The sequence below is a fragment of the Mytilus californianus genome, unplaced genomic scaffold (genome assembly GCF_021869535.1).
Source record: "Mytilus californianus isolate M0D057914Y unplaced genomic scaffold, xbMytCali1.0.p SCAF_3, whole genome shotgun sequence".
In the NCBI taxonomy this organism is placed as follows: domain Eukaryota; kingdom Metazoa; phylum Mollusca; class Bivalvia; order Mytilida; family Mytilidae; genus Mytilus; species Mytilus californianus.
The window spans coordinates 23,240,062-23,264,750 of NW_026262679.1; the positions used below are offsets into that span (position 1 = coordinate 23,240,062).

Below are 24,689 nucleotides of genomic sequence, written 5' to 3' on the forward strand. Positions count from 1 at the left end.
GAATAGGTAAACTTCAGTATATTATTGTACTTTACTTTTAAGGTCAATGGATGTTTATGATGTTATTCTTGCCATTAAGAATCATCCTGACTTACAAGTCAGACAGAAACTTAATATTGGTATGTACATTGTTATGTCACAATCATAAGAGATAGATATAGAACACATAAATATAAAAAGGAAACGAGTATTGCAATAAAATTGACATATGCAGCAGGTGCTAACAGGAAAAAGTACTAAAAGAAAAATCTCAAAAACAATTATTTAAAACTCAAAATAGTCATGCAATTGTGAAAAATCACAACTGAAAAACAGACTAGAAATAATAATAAGGCATATGTAAAGCTGTCTTCTGACAGCCTTAATAGTTGTGGTATAGTGGTGAATTTTGTTCAAAGCTAGACTTGCCTTTTTTAGAAAAAACTGCAATATAAGAAGGAAGCAAATTAATTGACTGTAAAAAATCGATCTAAATAAATTTGATATCTTCTCTAGTTTTCTTAGTTTTATCAATTTTCAGAACTCATCTTTTCATATTCAAATAAAAGCTCCATAAAGCATATCAAATTCTAGTGTTGAAGAAAGTATGTTAGACAAGATGTCTTTTGAGTTTTTTTTGTGCCCTGGAGTAGCTTCCTTGTTGACATTTCCCTCTTATCTCCCTTTATTCATAGTTTAGCTGTTAGAAATAGTTGTAAACTTGTAATTTTGTAGGTGCTGTCACTGTGTGTATAGATCCTATGCATTCCTTCATAACTCATAGGTAAGTTTTTGCATAAATTATTATTCATTAATTAGGGCCCCGCCGAATGGCGGACGCCCTATAGTGATCAGTCTGTCCCTCCGTCAGTCTGTCCGTCCGTCCGTAACAAATTGTGTCCGCTCTATATCTAGAAAACCGTTATGATTTCAAAGTTTATACTTGACATGTATATTAACCAACACCAGAGGGTGTGTCATAATGTATGTACAACTTCCTAGGTCAAAGGTCAAGGTCAAAAACTTTGGTTTTAGTTGACAACCCCATGTTCAATGGTAAAGACCGTGTCCGCTCTATATCTTGAGAACTGTTATGATTTCAAAGTTTATATTTGTCATGTATATAAACCAACACCAGAGGGTGTGTCATAATGTATGTACAACTTCCTAGGTCAAAGGTCAAGGTCATAAACTTCGGTTTCAGTTGACAACCCCATGTCCAATGATAAAGATACAAATTTTTTACCACACATTATTCACAGCGGGGCCCACAGAGATGGCTCCCATCTCAATGATATCTAGTTAATTCGATTTAGGTTTTAAACTTGGCTAAATTTAGCCAGGTGTATGACTGGAAAATACTTTCATAATTGAGAAAAAAAGATTAACATTTGGTGCTAAATCTTTTATAATTGATATGTTATATGAAATAAAGATGTTTAAATAATTTTAAGTTTGAAGTTACATTTGATAAACCATTTCTTTGAAGTGTGATTAGGCTGTGAATATATTGTATATAAAAATAATGCGTGTGCTATACACACTGTCTTTTATGTATTTTATAATAGTAATCATATGTTAGAGGTTGATATGAGTTTTTACTATACACACTGTCTTTTATGTATTTTATAATAGTAATCATATGTTAGAGGTTGATATGAGTTTTTATAGAAATAATAACTCAATAATGGCTGAGATCATGTTGAGGATCATATTTGTTCATATATATATGTTTAAAAACTTAATAAATAGGTTTATAGAAAAATAAGTTAGTGGAAGTGAAGTCCATATTATTTATAATCAAACTGTATCAGAATTAAGAAAATGTAACCTGATAGAAACTAAAACAATAGAATAATGTATTAAATATGATTATTTGTTTTACATTTTACAGAATGACATTTCCAGTGTTGTTAAATCAATGTGCTCAAGGTTGGGTCAACTTCATATTATTTACCTCATCAACATCAATTAATGTGAGTAACATTTGTAAATAGTTATATGTAGCAAACATTATATCACGTATATCAAAGTGTAAAACAACTGTGCTTTTTAAGTGCAAAATTATATTGATATGCTGCACTAACTAAGGAGAACTATGTATGAAGAAGTTGGTTAGGAAACTTTAGCTATGCAATCTTGTTCCACCCTGTGTACAGAGCACAACTGTATAACCCCGTTAAAAAACCCCATCATCAGAAATGTCTGAGTGAGTGTTTATGCTAAATCTGGCAATCTACAAAAATGGAATAACACTGTGAAACACATAAAAAATTATTGGATGATAGAACTGAGAAACACATTAATGATGACAAAGATGAGGAAAGGAAAAATATCACATACAAATACTAAAGCTTAGTGATGACAAATATTTCACATGGTAACAATACAGAGAGAATACATTAATAGTAATACTGTTATCTTAAAAAAGGGGGAATATGTAGCTTTATCATCAAAATGAACACTGAAAACGTCTATAAATATGTTGATAAAAAATCTCCAGTTATGAGGCCCAAACTCCAGCTGAAAATTTTCAAATCTCCAGTTATGACTTGACAACTCTGTCACATGTATGTGAATATGTATAGGTGTTGGTTTTTTCTGATTTTCACTATTTTTGTAATCAATTTTTGTCGATTATTTTGGTCAATGCTGGAATTTTTTTATTGCACTTGTGACTTATTTCTTATCCAACTCTGTAGCTGATTCAGATCTTGTATGTAGTTGTTATCTATTACAGAATTCAGCATTAGATGACCTACAGAAATTAATCAGATCTGTAAACTCAGATGTATCATTCTTTTTAGCAGACAAAGGGGAGATAACAAGGTATATATTTTGAAATAATTTTATAAAGCTTTTAATACTGTGGATTCATTTATTTTCGTGGGTATCAATTTTCGTGGTTTGCTGAAAACTTTCATATTAGTGGATATTTAATTTCGTGGTTTTACCAATCTCTGTATACAAAGCCTATTGAAAATATGTTATTCGTTGAACATTTGAATTCGTGGTTCACCTGTATCCACGAAACCCACGAAAATTGGTATCCAACGAATAATAATGAATCCACAGTATAAGATAAGGGTCCCACATCAAAGATTTACTTTGTCAATCCGTCTGATTGTGCACAATATTTTAAGAGCCCTGTTTTTCCTTAGATATGATCTTGAATATAAAAAATTTACACATTTAATCATCTTTTTTAACCCACATTCCAAGGAGGCAGTACACTACTTACACTACTTCACTTGTCAGTATGTGCGTTTGTCTGTTCATAACACATTTATGTCATTTTCTCAGCAACTACAAACCAGAGCTTGTTTTTCTTTCATCCATCCTGGTTATGTTTTGTGTGAAGGTCCAGATGTCAAATTACAAATCATCTCCAAACTAAAATAAGGTGACCTCGACATTCATTTAACCCATGTTTGGCTTTGAGCAAGTTTTGCCTGGAAAATCAAAGAGGAGTGATCTCTTGTTAGTTGATGCATTATATTAAGTGACAAACTTAGATGACCTTGAACTTCATTAAATAGTTGAATGATTCAGAAGGGTAAGATTTCATTTCTTTAATAACTTGCAATTGATCAAACCAAACCATGTTATTTTAAGATAATTATTTTTTTTTAACAGAAGTATGGATATAGATGCAGTGTTGTCTGAAACAGCCTTTATGGAAAAGTCAAAAGTCAGAGCTCGACACCTGTTGTATCCAGGATGGTAAGATATTGTCAAAAGTCAAATCTAGATTATTATTATTATACTCACAATTTAGTAGTGGGGGCAATATTGTAGTCACCTTGTCTGTATGTCTGTTCGTAGTGAACTCAGTGGTCCAAGATACATGGCAGACTTCTTATCTTGTAGTATGTTAAAACTCGAGAATCATTGAGGCTGCCTGTCTATATAATCTTTATGGTGACCTGTAATTGTTCACTTCTTTTTCTAACGGTCATAATGGGTAGTCAAGGTCGTTAAACACCCCCTAGTAGTAGTGGATATATTGGATACCACATTTTTGTATTGAATTTGATTCAGTAATTCTTATTATACCCCACGCAACGAGTTGCGGAGGGTATAATGTTTTTGACCCGTCAGTCCGTCAGTCCTGTTTCTTGTCATCGCAACTCCTCTCAAACCACACAACAGAATTTCACGAAACCTTTTTAGATAATAAGGACATACTATGTAGTTGTGCATATCGACAGGAAATAACGATTCAATTTTTTTTCTAGGAGTTACGCCCCTTTGAACTTATTTACTTTAATGTACTACTGCAACAGTTTGTCATCTCAACTCCTCTCAAACCACACAACAGAATTTCATGAAACTTTTCAGATAATAAGGACATACTACGTAGATGTGCATATCGACAGAAAATTACGATTCAATTTTTTTTCTAGGAGTTACATCCCTTTGAACTTATTTGCTTCAATATACCTCTGCAACAGTTTGTCATCGCAACTCCTCTGAAACCACACAACAGAATTTCATGAAACTTTGTAGATCATAAGGACATACTATGTAGATGTGCATATCGACAGGAAATTATGATTCAATTTTTTTCTAGGAGTTACGCCCCTTTGAACTTATTTGCTTCAATATACCTCTGCAACCATTTGTCATCGCAACTCCTCTGAAACCACACAACAGAATTTCATGAAACTTTGTAGATAATAAGGACATACTAGGTAGATGTGCATATCGACAGGAAATTATGATTCAATTTTTTTTCTAGGAGTTACGCCCCTTTGAACTTATTTGCTTCAATATACCTCTGCAACAGTTTGTTATCGCAACTCCTCTGAAACCACACAACAGAATTTCATGAAACTTTGTAGATAATAAGGACATACTATGTAGATGTGCATATCGACAGGAATATATGATTCAATTTTTTTTTCTTATACAATTTTTTTTTCTTACAGTTATTTTATTTCTCCAGTGACAATGTGGGGGCGCGGGGTATGTGAGCGCGCTCACTAAGGTTCTTTAATTGTCATGTGTGATTGATTTCACAAAGACCCATGATCAAGTAAAAACTTTATAATTGTAGCAAACAATGATAACAGTGTTAAATCTGATGTTTTCTCATCAAGAATTTTTGTCCTACATGGGCATACATGTTGAAGGAGACAAAGCAATTTGTTCTGCATATAACAAAACAATATATGACCTAAATGTAACACTTTTTGTGGCTTGCTTTACTATTAAAGATATGTATGGAAAACAATTGTGCCCTTATTATTTTGTAGGTCCTTAGGACTTCAAAAGAACTATCCACCATCAATAGTCCTGCAAAACTGTGTGCTCAAATTTAAAAGACCATTAGAAAGACAGCTACTTATCAACAGATTAAGAGGTAAATCTTGCTTACTGCCAGTCACTTCTCTCCATAATATGTTAATGATCTTATATATTAAAGAATTATGCCATTTTCTCTGTATGAGTCTGTTGGTTGTTTGTTGACTCTTTTTACATTCCTTTCTTTCTGCACTTTTATGAATTTGTACATTAAACAGCAAATAGCATAGAAAATTTAAAAAAATGAAGGTCTGTGTTTTAAAAAGGAACCTAAAAATTTGGTGATGAAGAAATATTCTGGGTAGACACATTCCTAAGATCATTGCAGCGTTTTATTATTGTTTTGCAGAATCAATCTATTTTTGTACATTACAAATAGAAATACTTAAATCTATTGTTATCATACATTTTTATATTACAGAGTTGAAGTCTTCATTAAAACCATATCCATTTGAAGGCAATGTTTACTTTGTTGATGGTCAGTCCCAGTTTGGTGGTAAGATATAAAGTGTTATTTAAAATAAAAACAACTGTAGTCTGGCAATCATTGAACTATTTATTAACATAACTTGTATCAGACAATGTTAAACAGCACTTTAATTTCTTCAGTATGATAAACATTTAAGAGAAATTGTATATCATGCCACTTTCATTGAACTTTTGAAAAAGTCGTCGGAAACTTATAATTCTATCAGGTAAAATCATAACAAGCCCTATTGTACTACACAAGAGAGTAATTAATGACTGAAAGTAGATATAAGAAGATGTGGTATGAGTGCCAATGAGACAACTCTCCATCCAAGTCAAAATTTATAAAAGTAAACCATTATAGGTCACAGTACGGTCTTCAACACGGAGCCTTGGCTCACACCGAACAGTAAGCTATAAAGGGCCCCAAAAAATTACTAGTGTAAAACCATTCAAACGGGAAAACCAACGGTCTAATCTATATAAAAAACGAGAAACACTTGTGAACCACATCAACAAACGACAACTACTGAACATCAGATTCCTGACTTAGGACAGGTGCAAACAAATGCAGCGGGTTTAAACGTTTTAATGGTACCAAACCTTCACCCTTTTTCTGAAACAATAGTGTAACATCACAACATAGAAAGACACACTATAAAATATCAACTGAAATAGCTTAACTCAATCAAAGGGCATATTAACACCATTGAACATACATTGAACAAATAAATTTGACCTATGACACAATGTAAATACAATGTAAAGACCTTTTTCATGGATAGAGAAACATATGAATATCATTTACACCAATAAATGCTAATATTATAAATCTAAATCTGACTTTGTATTGTTTTTTTATAGACTCTTCACAAACAACAGAAGTAAAGTATGCTACATTGACTGATTCCCTATCTATTGTCTCTAATGGACATATAGGGTTACAGAATGGTGATGGACATCATCAATACTTCATGTCATTCACAGGATGTAATCTACAAGAGAAAGCCCTGAAAGACTGGCTTAGAGCATGTGCTAAACAGGTATTACTTCTTAAAATAAACTCCGTTTGGTGAACCAACGCCTGTGTGAATCATTTCAATAGAGTCCCTGAAGTGGATACCTTGGTATGCAGGGTTGTCAAATTATGCAAATGAATGCAACATTTAAATAATACTCAAAATTGACAACAACACTTCAAATGGTCTGCAATTTTATTTGCTATGGTCTACATGTTTCGCCTGCAAGACAGGTGTCATCAGGACAATTTGCATACAGAAATTAATTACTGAAGTACTCAAAGTGGTACATTTAATTTGACGTTGTCAAGGTGAGAGAAACAGTGAAAAGTGAAAGTAGCAATACAGAGTTATAAATAGATAAGATAAATATAGAAAAATAAAGTTTGTTTACAATGTAAATTGAGTTCGTTTTACTTTTATATGATACATGACATTGTATTTCTGTATGTCAAAGTGTCCTGATGACGCCTGTCTTGCAGGCGAAACATGTAGACCATAGCAAATAAAATTGCAGACCATTTGAAGTGTTGTTGTCAATTTTGAGTATTACATCTTAAAATAGTTCAATATTTCTCATAGATTGTGTCCCATCAAAATAGCTCAGAACAGAATCATGACAGTTTCAAGAAAGAATGAAAGAGCTATAAGGTTGCTCCTCATTTTCCATGGGATACAACATTTTTTGAAGATCATCAATTAGATATGTGATCTCCTTTATGGAAATAAAACGGCTATGGTTTTTCCTAGGTAGACTATTTTAAAAAAAAACCTTTGAAAGGCTGTTTGCTGAATAAATAATTTTTCTCAACAAATTCATTTATACAGCAACTAGCAATGTTCTACAAATGAGGTGGACTAGAATGATGGTTTTGATCAGAAGTACACGTAGTTTAAAATTCAGATTATAGGAATTTGCTGCTGTTACCAACTTTCAGATACACTCCTACAATCAGCAGTAATAAAAAGCATATTTGTTTTTCTGATAACATATGTTTCAATACTTATGCTTTGTTTTAATAATATTTGCCATTCATAAATCCATAGTTTTGATTTTTATTTGATAGAACTGTTTATCAAGTTATATTTTTTCTTCAAACTTTTCACTTTTTAGATTCCACAGAAGAAAAAGTTGGTAGAGAAAAAAGATTTAAAGAAAGAGGAAATAAAGAAAATTCATGTAAGCCTCATTCACATTATTTACAGGGATTTATGGAATATTGTCAACTTAACAAGTTAGTCACTTAGTTACAAATAGTTCATGCTCTATTAGGACTTTCCATAAGGCACAAAACTGAATCCTAGGTTGAATTAGTAATATTTGTACTTAAAAGATTTTTACAGAGAAAAGCTATGTATGTTGACATCTAACAGTAACAATTTTGATAAACTAGATGCACATTTCATCAGTGATGCTTGAGATATATTTGGAAAGAAAACAATAATGACAAAAAATTTGACTCGTAACATGGTTACGGAATTCAATGCTCAACATTTCAAGATTTCCATAACACACTTGCTTGTGAAAAATAAAATACTTTGACATAAACACCAAAGTACTTAGCTAATGGGCGTGTGAAACCCTTGTCAATACATCACAACAGAAGTATCAAACCAGTGGTTACAATATCACTGTTAACTGATATGCACAATATATGATACAAATGTTTTAAAACTACATGTACAATGACCTACATACATAGTTTAATTCAATTTCAGTCACAGCATCATTTAGATCCATTACCTGCAGGATGGTTTTATAATGGTACACAGTTTGTAAGCTTTGATGGAGAGAAACAGGACATTCATCCTTGTAAGATCAATACGATTTTTCTGGTTACAAAACATTGAAGATTTTTGTCTCACCGGCAATAAGTCACTTTATTAAAAGTTTTAATAATATTCTAAAATAAAACTAAAATTTCGAATCAACTGCCGTCTAAGCATGCTTTACCATGTAAAGGCCACAGACCACAATTAAATTCCTCTTTTAGTTCTTTATAACGTTTTGTCTCATTAAAAAAATTGCACCTGGTCTTGTTGTCAAATCTTTTGTGTGTGTAATGTATAGTACTAGTCCAAAAATATATCCAACATTCAGAAAGATTGCACTTTTACACCTTACAAATTTAGCCAAAACACATGCATACCCCTATGGACAAGTCAAGAGATGTTCTGAAAACTGTAAATATTACCTTTTTGCACCTGGCCTAATCACTCTTTCCATATCAAAATCAGTTAAAATGCAACATCCAAAAATTTATTTCAGCTCTCTTCTTTCATTTCCACCCCATAAAAACTAAGAAATGAATGAGAAAATGAAAGAAAAAAAATAAAGAAAAAATACACTTTAATTAAAGGGAACTATATTCATGGACAACGAAAAGCAGGGTCATTAATTGTGGTCTCAGGCCTAATGTGTTTTTACATCCATGGCTCATCAACTTCCTGTTTACTGAACACGTAAAAGTGGGGGTTTCATTATTTCAACTTGTTATTATAAAATTGACTGTAGTTAACTTTAACAAAAAATGGACACAAATTTGTGCTAAAAGCGGTTTCCTGTTACTAAATCAAATATTATAAATGGTGAAATTGATAATGGAAATGGGGAATGCGTCAAAGAGACAACAACCAGACCAAAGAGCAGAAAACAGCATAAGGCCACCACAACACAACGAGAAAATCCTGCACCCTGAGGCGATCTTCAGCTGGCCCCTAAACAATAATGTATACTAGTTCAGCGAAAATGGACGTCACACTAAACTACAAAATGGCTTGGAAACTAAAATTAGATTTTTGACAGACAATGTATCTGTTTAAAATCATAACAGGAAAGAACCATACCTAAAAATACCCATAAATTAGATCACTCTTAATACTGTGGATTCATTATTATTCGTTGGATACCAATTTTCGTGGTTTTCGTGGGTACATGCAGATGAACCACGAAATTAAATGTTCAACGAATGACAATTTTCCTATAGGCCTGTATGCAGACTTTGACAAAACCACGAAATTAAATATCCACGAACATGTGAGTTTTCCTTAATCCACGAAAATTGGTACCCACGAAAATAAATGAATCCACAGTAAGCTATTGCCCATAAATATGGGTGTGTGGGGTATGTTAGCTTGCTCACTAAAGGTTCTTTAATTTATATTGTAGGCTTAGAAGACTTTATACAGCAATATATAAACAGCAAAAACAGAGAAGTGGAGAAATTCAATTCTAAAGCTGACATGGAGGCCAGAATGTTTGTTGATCTTTTTTCATGACAATACTGCTTAAGATGGCAAAATGATAGCTGCATAATAAAAGTTGTTTAAATGATGACAATAATGTACCAAAGTCAGAATTATTTCTGTTGATTTGAAAAATCTTAAATTTGATTTAATTCTGATAGCTGTATAATATGAAGCTATTATGTTAGGATTTAATAAAAGTCACAAACTATAAAAGTCCTTAAAAAGTCTCTTGAAATTTTACATATCAAAATACATTTGACATTCCAGGGTATTAAAAGGTAAAAATTACCTGTATTGGTTCAGAGAAAAAAGTCGAACAAGGAATTATTTGTTGATAACTAGAAGATGGCTTGAAATCTGAATCTCAAATAAGACTTTAACATATCAAAACATTCCGTCCATGACTTGATTCCATCCATTTATATATTTATAATCATTATACCCCCTTTCTCTAACTATTGAAGCAGGAGTGTGTATAGTGTCCATTGTTTCTCTTTGTATATATCTACGGCCACCCCTAATCCAGTAATTGAATTTTGAATAAATCTTTCAGAAAATCTAAAGTATCTATTGAAGTTGTCCATTTTCTGCTTTATTTTTTTTTATCCAAATGATTTTTGAGGTTTTCCCAAAACAAAATATTGAGTTTGAAATATGAACAAAAGGGAAAAGATATCAGCTTAGGTTTCTATGTAGTGTTGTATGACTTTTTACTTTTATCTTTTGACCATGCTGTTGCTTGTCTTTCTTTAACCAATTTTTGCTTGCCAAGATATACCTTTTAACCTTTTTCTCACTTTAAACTATAAACTGAATTTCAATGAGACTTTTAAACAAACTAAAAAAATCTTATTGTAGTGTTTTCTTAGTATTTGATATGGAATATTTCATATTTTTTTTGTTGACAGACATAACTAATATATTTTTTGGATCGGTTAATATAAAGCACATGCAAGTACTAACTAAATGATTTACCACTGTGTGTGTCTGTATGAACAGCACCTCTCATGCAATTATTATTGTGTTACTTGCATGTTCTCAATATTTCCCAATCACCAATATGAGACAAAATATGAAATTTTCATCATTTTTTTTTTAAAAAGAAATAATCTTAAAGACGAAATTCTTTGTCCCTTAATGTACAACACAAAAGATATAACTAGTGTAATTTTTTTTCCCACATAGGTGTTCTTTTATAGTTTAAAAAAATTCCTATATGTATATAGAAATAAGAAGATGTGGTATGAGTGCCAATGAGACAACTCTCCATCCAAGTCAAAATTTATAAAAGTAAACCATTATAGGTCAAAGTGCATTCTTCAACACGGATGCATATATTTGTTTGCATTGAATGTATTTCATCTTTGTAGTTTTGTGGTGTTTTTCTGATGTTTATTTGGCTCAGTATTTTTTTCAAAATATAACTGTTGTTGATTATTTACATGCAATACTAGCAAGATGTCACGCTTATTCTATTTACAACAGGAAGACAAGATATTTAAATGGGCATTCAAAAAAAATTACAGGTTGGCAAATACAATATTAATTTAAATCTCCTTTCAGTATTTTTGTATTTAATATTCAAATTTTAAGTTATTTATAGTTTTTACCAGTTTGAAAAGAAATTATTTATATTAAATATTATGTTTTATGTATTATAATTCAAATCTACAGTTATTTTATTACTTTATACTGATAAGTTATTTACTGACTATGCTAGTTTGGAAATTTATGTCTATATATTCATCAAGTACTCATAATTTTCAGCTATTCTAAATTATCAAAATATTTGAAAAACATTCGACAGAAATTTGCTACATCATTGATGCGTTAGGTATATATGAGTAAAAATGAATAAAGATATTGAGGTATAAGGCAATGGAGGAGTAATCCAAAAACCCAATACAACCAGAAATAGAGCTTTCAACTTTTCAAATATCAAAATGGAAGATCTCTGACAAAAATGTTTTGTTGGGAGGCTTACAGTACGTCCATTTCCATACTATTTTTTGGGTGCTTAATAGCTATTTGTAAAACCTATTTTATCTGAAGAACTAGTGCTATTGGTAATTTGTGTCAACTTTTATCTTTTACATGATAACATTGAAGCAATTTCACTTACATGAAACCTTCATTTAAAAAAAAAAAGTTTTGAGGATTTGCAAATGGCAGATGATGTTCTTTAATAGCAACTAAAAAAAAGGACCAGTCATACTAAAAGATACAATGAAACTGATGTTTTACTCATAAAAGTCTTAATTTGCCTCTTGAATATAATATTGTAATTAGTGCAGAAATTGATTAAAATTTCTCCCAGAAAAAACATAGTAGTCATATATTTTTTGAAATGATAAATTGTAAAAAAAGGTTGTTAAGCATAATCTAGAATGTTGTATGAACAGAATAGTGAAACGTAATTACCTTGTTTTGAAACAAGAATTTTTGTCGAGCCTGCGACTTTTGTCGCAGAAAGCTCGACATAGGGATAGTGATCCGGCGGCGGCGTTAGCTAACTTCTTAAAAGCTTTATATTTTAGAAGGTGGAAGGTCTGGATGCTTCATACTTTGTATATGGATGCCTCATGTTACGAAGTTTCCGTCAGTCACATGTCCAATGTCCTTGACCTCATTTTCATGGTTCAGTGACTACTTGAAAAAAAAGTTCAGATTTTTTGTAATGTTAGATTCTCTCTTATTATAAGTAATAGGATAACTATATTTGGTATGTGCGTACCTTGCAAGGTCCTCATGCCCGTCAGACAGTTTTCACTTGACTTCAACCTCATTTCATGGATCAGTGAACAAGGTTAAGTTTTGGTGGGCAAGTCCATATCTCAGATACTATAAGCAATAGGTCTTGTATATTCGGTGTATGGAAGGACTGTAAGGTGTACATGTCCAACTGGCAGGTGTCATCTGACCTTGACCTCGTTTTCATGGTTCAGTGGTTATAGTTAAGTTTTTGTGTTTTGGTCTGTTTTTCTTATACTGTTTGCCATAGGTCTACTATATTTGGTGTATGGAATGATTGTAAGGTGTACATGTCTAGCGGGCAGGTGTCATCTGACCTTGACCTCATTTTCATGGTTCAGTGGTCAAAGTTAAGTTTTTGAGTTTTGGTCTTTTTTTCTAATACTATATGCAATAGTTCAACTATATTTGGTATGTGCGTACCATGCAAGGTCCTCATGCCCGTCAGACAGTTTTCACTTGACCTCAACCTCATTTCATGGATCAGTGAACAAGGTTAAGTTTTGGTGGTCAAGTCCATATCTCAGATACTATAAGCAATAGGTCTTGTATATTCGGTGTATGGAAGGACTGTAAGGTGTACATGTCCAACTGGCAGGTGTCATCTGACCTTGACCTCGTTTTCATGGTTCAGTGGTTATAGTTAAGTTTTTGTGTTTTGGTCTGTTTTTCTTATACTGTTTGCCATAGGTCTACTATATTTGGTGTATGGAATGATTGTAAGGTGTACATGTCTAGCGGGCAGGTGTCATCTGACCTTGACCTCATTTTCATGGTTCAGTGGTCAAAGTTAAGTTTTTGAGTTTTGGTCTTTTTTTCTAATACTATATGCAATAGTTCAACTATATTTGGTATGTGCGTACCTTGCAAGGTCCTCATGCCCGTCAGACAGTTTTCACTTGACCTCGACCTCATTTTATGGATCAGTGAACAAGGTTAAGTTTTGGTGGGCAAGTCCATATCTCAGATACTATAAGCAATAGGTCTTGTATATTCGGTGTATGGAAGGACTGTAAGGTGTACATGTCCAACTGGCAGGTGTCATCTGACCTTGACCTCGTTTTCATGGTTCAGTGGTTATAGTTAAGTTTTTGTGTTTTGGTCTGTTTTTCTTATACTGTTTGCCATAGGTCTACTATATTTGGTGTATGGAATGATTGTAAGGTGTACATGTCTAGCGGGCAGGTGTCATCTGACCTTGACCTCATTTTCATGGTTCAGTGGTCAAAGTTAAGTTTTTGAGTTTTGGTCTTTTTTTCTAATACTATATGCAATAGTTCAACTATATTTGGTATGTGCGTACCTTGCAAGGTCCTCATGCCCGTCAGACAGTTTTCACTTGACCTCGACCTCATTTTATGGATCAGTGAACAAGGTTAAGTTTTGGTGGGCAAGTCCATATCTCAGATACTATAAGCAATAGGTCTAGTATATGCAGTGTATGGAAGGACTGTAAGGTGTACATGTCCAACTGGCAGGTGTCATCTGACCTTGACCTCATTTTCATGGTTCAGTGGTTATAGTTAAGTTTTTGTGTTTTGGTCTGGTTTTTTTTATACTGTATGCAATAGGTCTAATATATTTGGTGTATGGAATGATTGTAAGGTGTTCATGTCTAGCTGGCAGGTGTCATCTGACCTTGACCTCATTTTCATGGTTCAGTGGTCAAAGTTAAGTTTTTTGAGTTTTGGTCTTTTTTTCTAATACTATATGCAATAGTTCAACTATATTTGGTGTATGGAAATATTTTATGATCTATTTGGCAGTCACGCAGGTTTTATTTGACCTTGACCTCATTTTCAAGGTTCATTGCTCAGTGTTAAGTTTTTGTGTTTTGGTCTGTTTTTCTTAAACTATAAGCAATAGGTCAACTATATTTGTTGTATGGAAGAATTGTTAGCTGTACATGCCTGCCTAGCATGGTTCATCTGACCTTGACCTCATTTTCATGGTTCATTGGTCAATGTTTAGTTTACTTGGTTAATGTTAAGTTTATGTGACAGTTGTAATAAAGCTTTATATTTAGGACTATCAACATAATATCAATGATTAGTAAAGAAGGCGAGACATTTCAGCGTGTGCACTCTTGTTTATATGAAAAAGTGCTGTACACCAAAAGTATTAAAACTTAAAAAAGTGCTGTATTTTTATAATATTTATTATTTTTCAGTCGAAATTTTTTCTGAGATATAGTCTGGAATTTATGTTGAAGATTTATTTACTGTTAAGAGTTAAATGTTGGTTAACTGCTTTCATTATTGTATTATTATACACCATTTTCTGTGAATAAAATTCACCTGTTATTTTTGCTTTTGTTTTGAATGGCCTCACACATGACTATGTTGACACTAACATACCCGTGATTGGAAGAGTTATGTCCCTCAAACAAGGGTCTAACTCCTGTATACGTGAGACGTATTTTTACCTTGTTTATATATCTTGTTAGATGAAGTTTTATTTTCATCATAAAAAGTAAGCTTCTAAGTAACAGATTATTTGTAAGGTGTTACACTTACAAATGTGGTCTAAGTAGTATATCTACAGTATCACTAGCCTATCAACACTAAGGTTGTGAATTAAACCCTCCCCCCAAGTGACTCCAATCTTAATTGACTAGGATTACCAGTTTTCCTGTTTAAGGTCAGTAGTTCTTTCTTGGGATTGGAGCTTCCTCCACAAATAATAACTGGCCAAATTCCAATGTATGAGCAAACATAACTTAACAAGCAAATTAATCACTTGTTTTGAACATTCTATTGAAGAAGAACTCTATTTGTAGATAACTATTACATTATCTGTTGCAACATCAGCTAAACTTAAGAAGAAAACACAAACTATTACCTAATTCAAAGCTTTAAGAAGATAAATGACCACTACAAGAGGAATACTGTCATCAGTATTTACAATCTGCTAGGATTCTTGGCTCCGATTTTAAAGATTTAAGAAATTTTTGTCATCCACTTTATGATAAGACATCTTCTGAATTAAAATATTTGAGTGACACTCTGAAATTAAAGTGCTTGAAAAGCTGCCCATGCCCTTGTAAGTTTTTCCCTTCAAATTTCAGGAATATGGTGTCTATCTATATCCTTTTCTACCAGCTTACAAGGTGTAACCTTTTTATCTTGTAGATCAATTGAAATATATAATGAAGATGTGCATGTCCACAAGATTTTGATTTCCTTCAATATTTTCAAGAACTCCACTTGCCTAAGTCATTTTTGTCTGGCCCGAGATGAAAGTTGCAGAATGTGACATAGGGATTACAATCTGTCGGCGGCAGCATCATCAGCATTAACTATTTGTATATAAAGCTTTATATTTCAGAAGGTAGGATGCTTCATACCCTGTATGCAAATGCCTTGTGTTATGAAGTTTCTGTGTATCATTGTCCTTGACTTCATCTCATTTTCATGGTTCAGAGACTTTTTTTTCATGTGAAATACTCACTTGTTAAAAGTAATAGGATAACCTTATTTGGTAAATTTGATCCTTGCAAGGTCTACATGTCTGTCAGACAGTGTTCAGCTGACCTCGACCCCTTTCATAGATCAGTGATAAAGCCCAAGTTTCTTGGTAAAGTCTGTATCTTGGATACTAAAAGCAATATTTGTCCTTTGTTCTATATAAACTGATTGACATTGAGGTCTGGGAAAACATGATCTATTTATTAGTTATTTGTCTTAGATTGTTTTTTTGTAGGAAGCCTGTAAATCAGTGGTTGTCATTGATTGTTGTCGGTCATATGTTTTTTTATTTATTGTTTTATTATAAATCAAGCTTGGTTTTCACTTTTGATTTATTTCACATTTTGTTATACCTGGGCCTTTTATAGCTGACTATACAGTATTGGTTTTGCTCATTGTTTGTGACTTTTAGTTGCTTATATCCTCTTCCTTTGGTCTCTGGTAGATAGTTGTCTATTTGGCAATCTTACCACATTTCCATAATTTTAAACAAGCAGTTACAAGAGGTTCTTGAACACAGAAGTGGATTATGTGATGATAATTCCACAATAAAATCAAAACATAAATATTTTTTTCATTTTTATCACAATGATTTATTTGTAATTTGTTTTTTGGTTCTCATACCAGATGTTTATTTACTATTCATTTATTACAAAACATCCAAATAATAATATATATACTAGTTATAACCACAAGTTGAATCTCTGTAGAAAATTCAATGGAATAAAATCATGAATACATTTCAATATAAACATGCATTTGAAATATAGTTAATTTTCAAGTAAAAGACTAAAGTGAACACATTTTGCATATCTATTAAAAAAAAGCCTATCACTTAAACTGCAAGTATATCACACAATCAGATACTGATTTGGTGATTCAACAATATAGTAAAGTATGTTAAATCACTCTGAGAAAAGGGAGACAAAAAACAAAATTTGAATAAAGAGAGAGAGACATTAGGTGATTGCAATATAGCCCTCACTCCTAGAGTGGGGTATAATTAGGTATGGAGTAAAAACTTCTTTAATCCATGAAAGTGCAAAATTTCTTATTTTTTATTTGAAGCGTTTGCATATCAAAACTTGAGAGGATGATTTCTATTTACACCTGGAACAAACTGCACAACAGAGGTATCAGGTAAAGATGACTAACTACCTCTACCAGACTTAACAGATGATTTGGTCATTGACAATGGAGACAATTATTCTGTACCTTATAATGATCCTGCCAATGCTAAAACACTAAGAAACAGTGTATTATATCTAAAAATTGCTTGAAAAGAAAAAATACAGATTCGACTGGTTGTACTCAACTAAGATTGTTAAAATGTATCATCCAAAATTTTTTTGAAAAATTGTTTAATTGAAGAACAAATACAGATTCAACTGATTGATCTCAACTAAGATTGATACAATTGTACATTAAAACATATGCTGTAAGTATGTGTTCTAATAACATCCTATGTAAAAGAATAATGCAATATAATTGTATGTTGTAGATCATGTAGTCATGACCATTTTTGCTTAGAAAATGGCGGGAAAATCTTATTTTGTCAGAAATTTTCATAATAGGGGGAAAAACTCTTGATAAATTTGATGTTAAAGGAGAATAGGTAGATTTTCATTTTGATCATTTTTGTCCCTCCAATTCTCCCTATCAATTATGACTCTTATGATATCCAAAATTTCCATTTTACACATGTTCTATTTTTATCCATGACAGCCATGACCAAAACCAATCAACCAAAAGTTATGATAAACAGTCTTAGGATCATTCAGACCAATTTTGGTTGAAATTGGTTTTGTTGTTTGAGTGGAAAAGATTTTTAAATCACAAATTTTCATTTTTCAAAATACAAAACAGATCACATTATATTTTATCCCATTAAAATCACTTAGTTAATAATCATTTAGAATTTTTGTCTATTTTAATGACATTTTGCATAATGAGAAATCCAGAATTATCCAATTCCTTTGAATTTTCTTGTTTCACAATTTTTTGGCCAAAGGCTTCAACTTTTACAAATCCATTGAAACATACATTTCCATGCAAACAGTTAAAAGAGCTTTTATGTGGCAGTGTTTTATTTTTAAACCAATCATTATATTCATCATTTTCATCTATGGTCAGTAGATATAATTCATAAATTTAAAGTCTATTCTTCCTTTTCTCTTCTTGTATGTATTGCCTAATAATTACATGTCACAATTACTGGAGATACTTCACATGCCTCGGAAACAGCATTTGTAAATTTGACTTTTTTTAAAGTTACATATTCCTCAAATAATTCAAGGCTTCTTTTTTTCATTTTCATCTTTTCTTTTTCCATTTGCAGCTTTTCTCTTTTCATGGCAATTTTTTCTTTTTCTAAAGCCAGCTTTTCTCTTTCAATTTCAAGCTTTTCCTTTTCAACTTCTAATACTGACTCTGCAAAATAAAAAGTTGTTTCTTATTTATAAGTTTAAACAGAAGAACAAGTGCAAAAATATATTTCTGAAAAAGCTGTGCTGATTTGTGTTACAAAATGTACATAAAAGTGGCATTTCAATAGATGTTTGTATGTTTATTCTCACTGGAAAAACAATGCAATGTCAAACAGAAAATAAAATACTGTAGCATACATAATACATGCTGGATTTTATATATGCTTTCCAATAGTTGTATGTCTATATAATTGATGCCTATATCCCTATAAAGGTTTAAATCACAGTAAAATGCTATGTTGTTCATGCCTTAAAAGAAGTTTTTACATGTTTTACCAAAGCAGAACAATCTTTTTCTTCTTTGTAAAATATTCAATACATGATTGTGAGTAAAAAAACAACTGTTAACCTTAAAAGGAACCTCCATGAAAGCACACAGAAACTGTACCAATATTTGGATGCATGAAGCTAAATGTTTATATGTTAGAAAATATTTATATGTATATGACGATAGATAATGGAATTAAATTTGCAGTTTTAATTACCATGTTGAGTGAAATGAATAATTTATATACTTCAAATTCACTTCTCTATTTACAGTGATGTGTACAGAGAGTTTCCTTTAAATAACGTTAGACATGTTAAATATATGTATGTAACATATGAATAATGATTTGTATGGTATAAGTTGTCCAAGAAATACCTATCTGTAGCTATAACATCATTTAGTAACTTTGACAATTGTCAATTAACACAATATAAAAAGACAATATCAGAATAAACAATATTTAAATACCTGAAATAGAAGGAGCTGATGCTGTTTGTAAATTAGTCTGACCAAATCTTTGAGGTGTCTTTTCTGAAGTAGTACGAGTATTCTGTTTTGTGAAATTATCTTCTGCAATAGTTTAAACAATATTTATTCAGATAAATCATCATATAATATTATAATACACATGAAATAAATATCTAGGATTCAGGAACAAGCAAAGTTGCTTTTACAAATCTGTCTTCTAATATTACAATGTAACTTTAATAAATATCATAAATAACAACATTATTATAACTATATGAAATGTTCATAGGTGGATTACTAACTTGACAGATTATTCTATCTGTTTACAAACCCTGGCAAACAAGTATTGAGACTTTTCTGACCACTGCCTTGACAGATTATACTATCCGTTTACAAACCCTGGCAAACAAGTATTGAGACTTTTCTGACCACTGCCTTGCAAGATTATTCTATCCGTTTACAAACCCTTGCAAACAAGTATTGAGACTTTTCTGACCACTGCCTTGACAGATTATACTATCCGTTTACAAACCCTGGCAAACAAGCATTGAGACTTTTCTGACCACTGCCGTGACAGATTATACTATCTGTTTACAAACCCTGGCAAACAAGTATTGAGACTTTTCTAACCACTGCCTTGACAGATTATTCTATCTGTTTACAAATCCTGGCAAACAAGCATTGAGACTTTTTTAACCACTGCTTTGACGGATTATTCTATCCGTTTACAAACCCAGGCAAACAAGCATTGAGACTTTTCTGACCACTAGCTTTACAGATTATTCTATCCATTTACAAACCCTGGCAAACAAGCATTGAGACTTTCTGACCACTGCCTTGACAGATTATACATTTGTACTATCCGTTTACAAACCCTGGCAAACAAGCATTGAGACTTTTCTGACCACTGCCTTGACAGATTATTCTATCTGTTTACAAACCCTGGCAAACATGTATTAAGACTTTTCTGACCACTGCCTTGACAGATTATACTATCTGTTTACAAACCCTGGCAAACAAGCATTGAGTCTTTTCTAACCACTGCCTTGACAGATTATTCTATCTGTTTACAAACCCTGGCAAACAAGCATTGAGACTTTTCTGACCACTGCCTTGACAGATTATACTATCCGTTTACAAACCCTGGCAAACAAGTATTGAGACTTTTCTGACCACTGCCTTGACAGATTATACTATCTGTTTACAAACCCTGGCAAACAAGTATTGAGACATTTCTGACCACTGCCTTGACTAGAGTATTCTATCTGTTTACAAACCTTGACAAAAAAGTATCAAGACTTTTCTGACCACTGCCTTGACAGATTATTCTATCTGTTTACAAACCTTGGAATACAAGTATCAAGACTTTTCTGATCACTGCCATGACAGATTATTCTATCCGTTTACAAACCCTGGCAAACAAGTATGAAGACTTTTCTGACCACTGCCTTGACTAGAGTATTCTATCTGTTTACAAACCTTGACAAAAAAGTTTGAAGACTTTTCTGACCACTGCCTTGACAGATTATTCTATCCATTTACAAATCCTGGCAAACAAGTATTAAGACTTTTCTGACCACTGCCTTGACAGAATATTCTATCTGTTTACAAATCCTGGCAAACAAGTATTAAGACTTTTCTGACCACTGCCTTGACAGTTTATACAATCTGTTTACAAACCCTGACAAACAAAAATTGAGATTTTTCTGACCACTGCCTTGACAGATTATAAAATCTGTTTACAAACCCTGGCAAACAAGCATTGAGACTTTTCTGACCACTGCCTTGACAGATTATACTATCTGTTTACAAACCCTGGCAAACAAGCATTGAGACTTTTCTGACCACTGCCTTGACAGATTATTCTATCCATTTACAAACCCTGGCAAACAAGCATTGAGACTTTTTCTGACCACTGCCTTGACAGATTATACTATCTGTTAACAAGCATTGAGACTTTTCTAACCACTGCCTTGACAGATTATTCTATCCGTTTACAAACCCCGGCAAACAAGTATGAAGACTTTTCTGACCACTGCCTTGACTAGATTATTCTATCCGTTTACAAACCTTGGCAAACAAGTATGAAGACTTTTCTGACCAATGCCTTGACTGATTATTCTATCCATTTTCAAATCCTGGCAAACAAGTATTAAGAATTTTCTGACCACTGCCTTGACAGATTATTCTATCTGTTTACAAACTTGGGCAAGCTAGTATTAAGACTTTTCTGACCACTGCAGATTTGACAAAAGTCGGTAGATCAATTATTGATGTAAACAGATGTTAATTGCATGTTGTGTTCATATACTGGTTGATACAACATTCTTATTATTTTTTGGCTGTCTAAAACAGTGTGTGAAATTAAATGTCTGTGCTAGCCTAAAATAGAGGGACCACACTTGTCATCTATTTCAGGCCTTTCCTAACACAATATTGCACTTGTTTCCAATGTCTAAGGTGTTATGGACACCATGGTCCATTTCCATTTATCATATTGTTTATTCCAGACTTATTAAGCACAAGGGGATCTTTTCTTATAAGTAACACAATGTGTTAGTGACTTAATGACCTAATACGATATATATATAACTCCATATGAGGTGAGATCGAGCTCGAACCCCATATAGAATTTACTGACCCCATATATATTGTATTAGGTCACCAGCACACTGTGTTACGAATTTATCTTACTGACTATCTTAACATGTGCCTAGTAGCCTATCAAAGTGATCAAGTCTTCAATATGAAGAACCTAATTCCATTGGTCTATAAAAAAACAAATGTCAACAATAACAACTTGTTAGCTTTTAATGTGTTTTCTGCATTTTTTCAATCGTTCATCATCAATGTCTTCATCTGTTGTCTAGGCAAAATGTTTCAGATTTTTCTTCAACACCATGTTGTTTTTATAAAGGATGTGTAACACCCTTACTAACTGTGCATTAAAATCAACCATGCCTATTAAACAAAATTGAGAATGGAAATGGGGAATGTGTCAAAGAGACAACAACCCGACCATAGAACAGACAACAGCAGAAGGTCACCAACAGGTAACCCCATATTAAATATACATGGTCTCCATGCAGTCACTTTTAACCAATAATATTCCTAGAAATGAATAGGAGGTAAGATAAGGTTTACACAGACATGCCACTGGAATAGGAGGTAAGATAAGGTTTACAGACATGACACTGGAATAGGAGGTAAGATAAGGTTTACACAGACATGCCACTGGAATAGGAGGTAAGATAAGGTTTACAGACATGACACTGGAATAGGAGGTAAGATAAGGTTTACACAGACATGCCACTGAAATAGGAGGTAAGATAAGGTTTACAGACATGACACTGGAATAGGAGGTAAGATAAGGTTTACACAGACATGCCACTGGAATAGGAGGTAAGATAAGGTTTACACAGACATGCCACTGGAATAGGAGGTAAGATAAGGTTTACACAGACATGCCACTGGAATAGGAGGTAAGATAAGGATTACACAGACATGCCACTGGAATAGGAGGTAAGATAAGGTTTACACAGACATGCCACTGGAATAGGAGGTAAGATAAGGTTTACACAGACATGCCACTGGAATAGGAGGTAAGATGAGGTTTACACAGACATGCGTATGGAATAGGAGATAAGATAAGGTTTACACAGACATGCCACTGGAATAGGAGGTAAGATAAGGTTTACACAGACATGCCACTGGAATAGAAGGTAAGATAAGGTTTACACAGACATGCCACTGGAATAGAAGGTAAGATAAGGTTTACACAGACATGCCACTGGAATAGAAGGTAAGATAAGGTTTACACAGACATGCCACTGGAACAGGTCCTTTTTTTGATATGTCAAATACATCAATGTTGTTACAATTTCACCAAGGTAAAATGTCAATTGGTCAGTAATTTTCATCTTTCAATTTGATATTTGCTGTTTTATCTTTTAAATCAAATTAAGAAGTCAAAAATTGTATATGAAAATCACGACCAATATTTATATTTCATGGCAAAATCATAACCCATTTACATATTTCTCAGTTATCACAGTGATAACTGATAAATATATAAATGGGTTATGATTTGGCAATGAAAAATAAATATTGGTCGTGATTTTCACAAGAAATTCAGTTTATGAATGGGGGGTGTTTTTGTAATTTGAGCTCAAATCCCATGTTCAGCACGTCACGTCAGTGTCCAAAATATACAGTTAGCAGAAAAATGTTTTATTTAACTTAGAGGATTTTATTTGTACTTTTAGGTTTTTAGTTTGGATGTGACAATTATTAATTAGTCAAACCAAAATAAGACCTTGCCGGACATATACATTTCTAAAATGTTGGGTACCTGCCATTTAATATTGGTACTCTTATCAATCAAATTTAGTGACCTTGCTGGCCCCCTATTGAAAAAAAATCAATAACCATGCATGCCCTTTTATAAATCAAAGCGCGAAAGCGCTGTAAAGGCAGTTAATTACAGGTTGTGTGTATTTTTAGTCCAGTTATATCATATTCTTGCAAAGTACATTGTACTTATCAGAGGTGGCTTTCAGTATTTAAGATTTAGAGTTCTCTAATGATATTGAACAAGTTTTATGAATGTCATATTCTGAGCACTATATGAAGGCGATTGTTCTCACTTGTTTATGAACTAGTGCATTATGTCCAGTTTGTACCTTTTTTATCTATGTTAATAGTCAAATACTGTTTAAAATAGTTTGGCATTTTCTTTTTAGTAATAAATAAATGTTATCAACTGTATTTTATTCAACTTTGCAAATGTGGTTTGTTACTGGTAAGTACAATGTATGGATGATAGTTGTTTCATTGGCAATCATAACACATCTCCTTATTTATATAATGATCTATATTCAACGACCTCAGGTACAAAAAAAATGTATGTAACTAAACTATGATGGGAAACCTTTGACTTCTTTCTTTTATATAAACTTTTGATTTGGTACCATAGAACTATGTAGAATAAATGTACATTGCAACATGTCAACTCTTTCAATGACAATACTTTTTTTAGAAACTATAACTCCAAGCAAAATTATATTTCCAAGTATAAAGTAATTTATGAATGAAACAAGAGTGCACAAGCTGAAATGTCTCGCCTTCTTTACTAATCATTGATATTATGTTGATAGTCCTAAATATAAAGCTTTATTACAACTGTCACATAAACTTAACATTAACCAAGTAAACTAAACATTGACCA

At 32.5% G+C, this 24,689-nt stretch overlaps 2 protein-coding genes across 33 annotated transcripts in view; one reads left to right on the forward strand and one right to left on the reverse strand.

Annotated features, from left to right (window-relative positions):
- The window catches only part of LOC127734143 (dynein axonemal assembly factor 9-like), a 96,898-nt gene extending 81,822 nt beyond the window's left edge, over positions 1 to 15,076 (forward strand). For 13 of the 28 annotated variants that reach the window (XM_052243829.1, XM_052243840.1, XM_052243835.1 and 10 more), the window contains 11 exons: positions 43 to 119; positions 715 to 763; positions 1,874 to 1,955; positions 2,720 to 2,808; positions 3,616 to 3,702; positions 5,238 to 5,344; positions 5,708 to 5,782; positions 6,619 to 6,797; positions 7,888 to 7,953; positions 8,493 to 8,586; positions 9,943 to 15,076. In XM_052243829.1, coding sequence (XP_052099789.1) covers positions 43 to 119; positions 715 to 763; positions 1,874 to 1,955; positions 2,720 to 2,808; positions 3,616 to 3,702; positions 5,238 to 5,344; positions 5,708 to 5,782; positions 6,619 to 6,797; positions 7,888 to 7,953; positions 8,493 to 8,586; positions 9,943 to 10,052 — 1,015 coding nt within the window. In that variant the 3' untranslated portion in view covers positions 10,053 to 15,076. The remainder of the gene's footprint in view (positions 1 to 42; positions 120 to 714; positions 764 to 1,873; positions 1,956 to 2,719; positions 2,809 to 3,615; positions 3,703 to 5,237; positions 5,345 to 5,707; positions 5,783 to 6,618; positions 6,798 to 7,887; positions 7,954 to 8,492; positions 8,587 to 9,942) is intronic. The other 15 variants (XR_007997437.1, XR_007997436.1, XR_007997439.1 and 12 more) reach the window with 15 other exon arrangements.
- A 2,101-nt stretch (positions 15,077 to 17,177) lies between these two features.
- Positions 17,178 to 24,689, reverse strand: part of LOC127734145 (uncharacterized) — a 33,026-nt gene continuing 25,514 nt past the window's right edge. For all 5 annotated transcript variants that reach the window (XM_052243847.1, XM_052243846.1, XM_052243845.1 and 2 more), the window contains 2 exons: positions 19,463 to 19,564; positions 17,178 to 18,670 (listed from right to left, as the gene is read on the reverse strand). In XM_052243847.1, the coding sequence (XP_052099807.1) occupies positions 18,432 to 18,670; positions 19,463 to 19,564 (341 nt within the window). In that variant the 3' untranslated portion in view covers positions 17,178 to 18,431. The remainder of the gene's footprint in view (positions 18,671 to 19,462; positions 19,565 to 24,689) is intronic.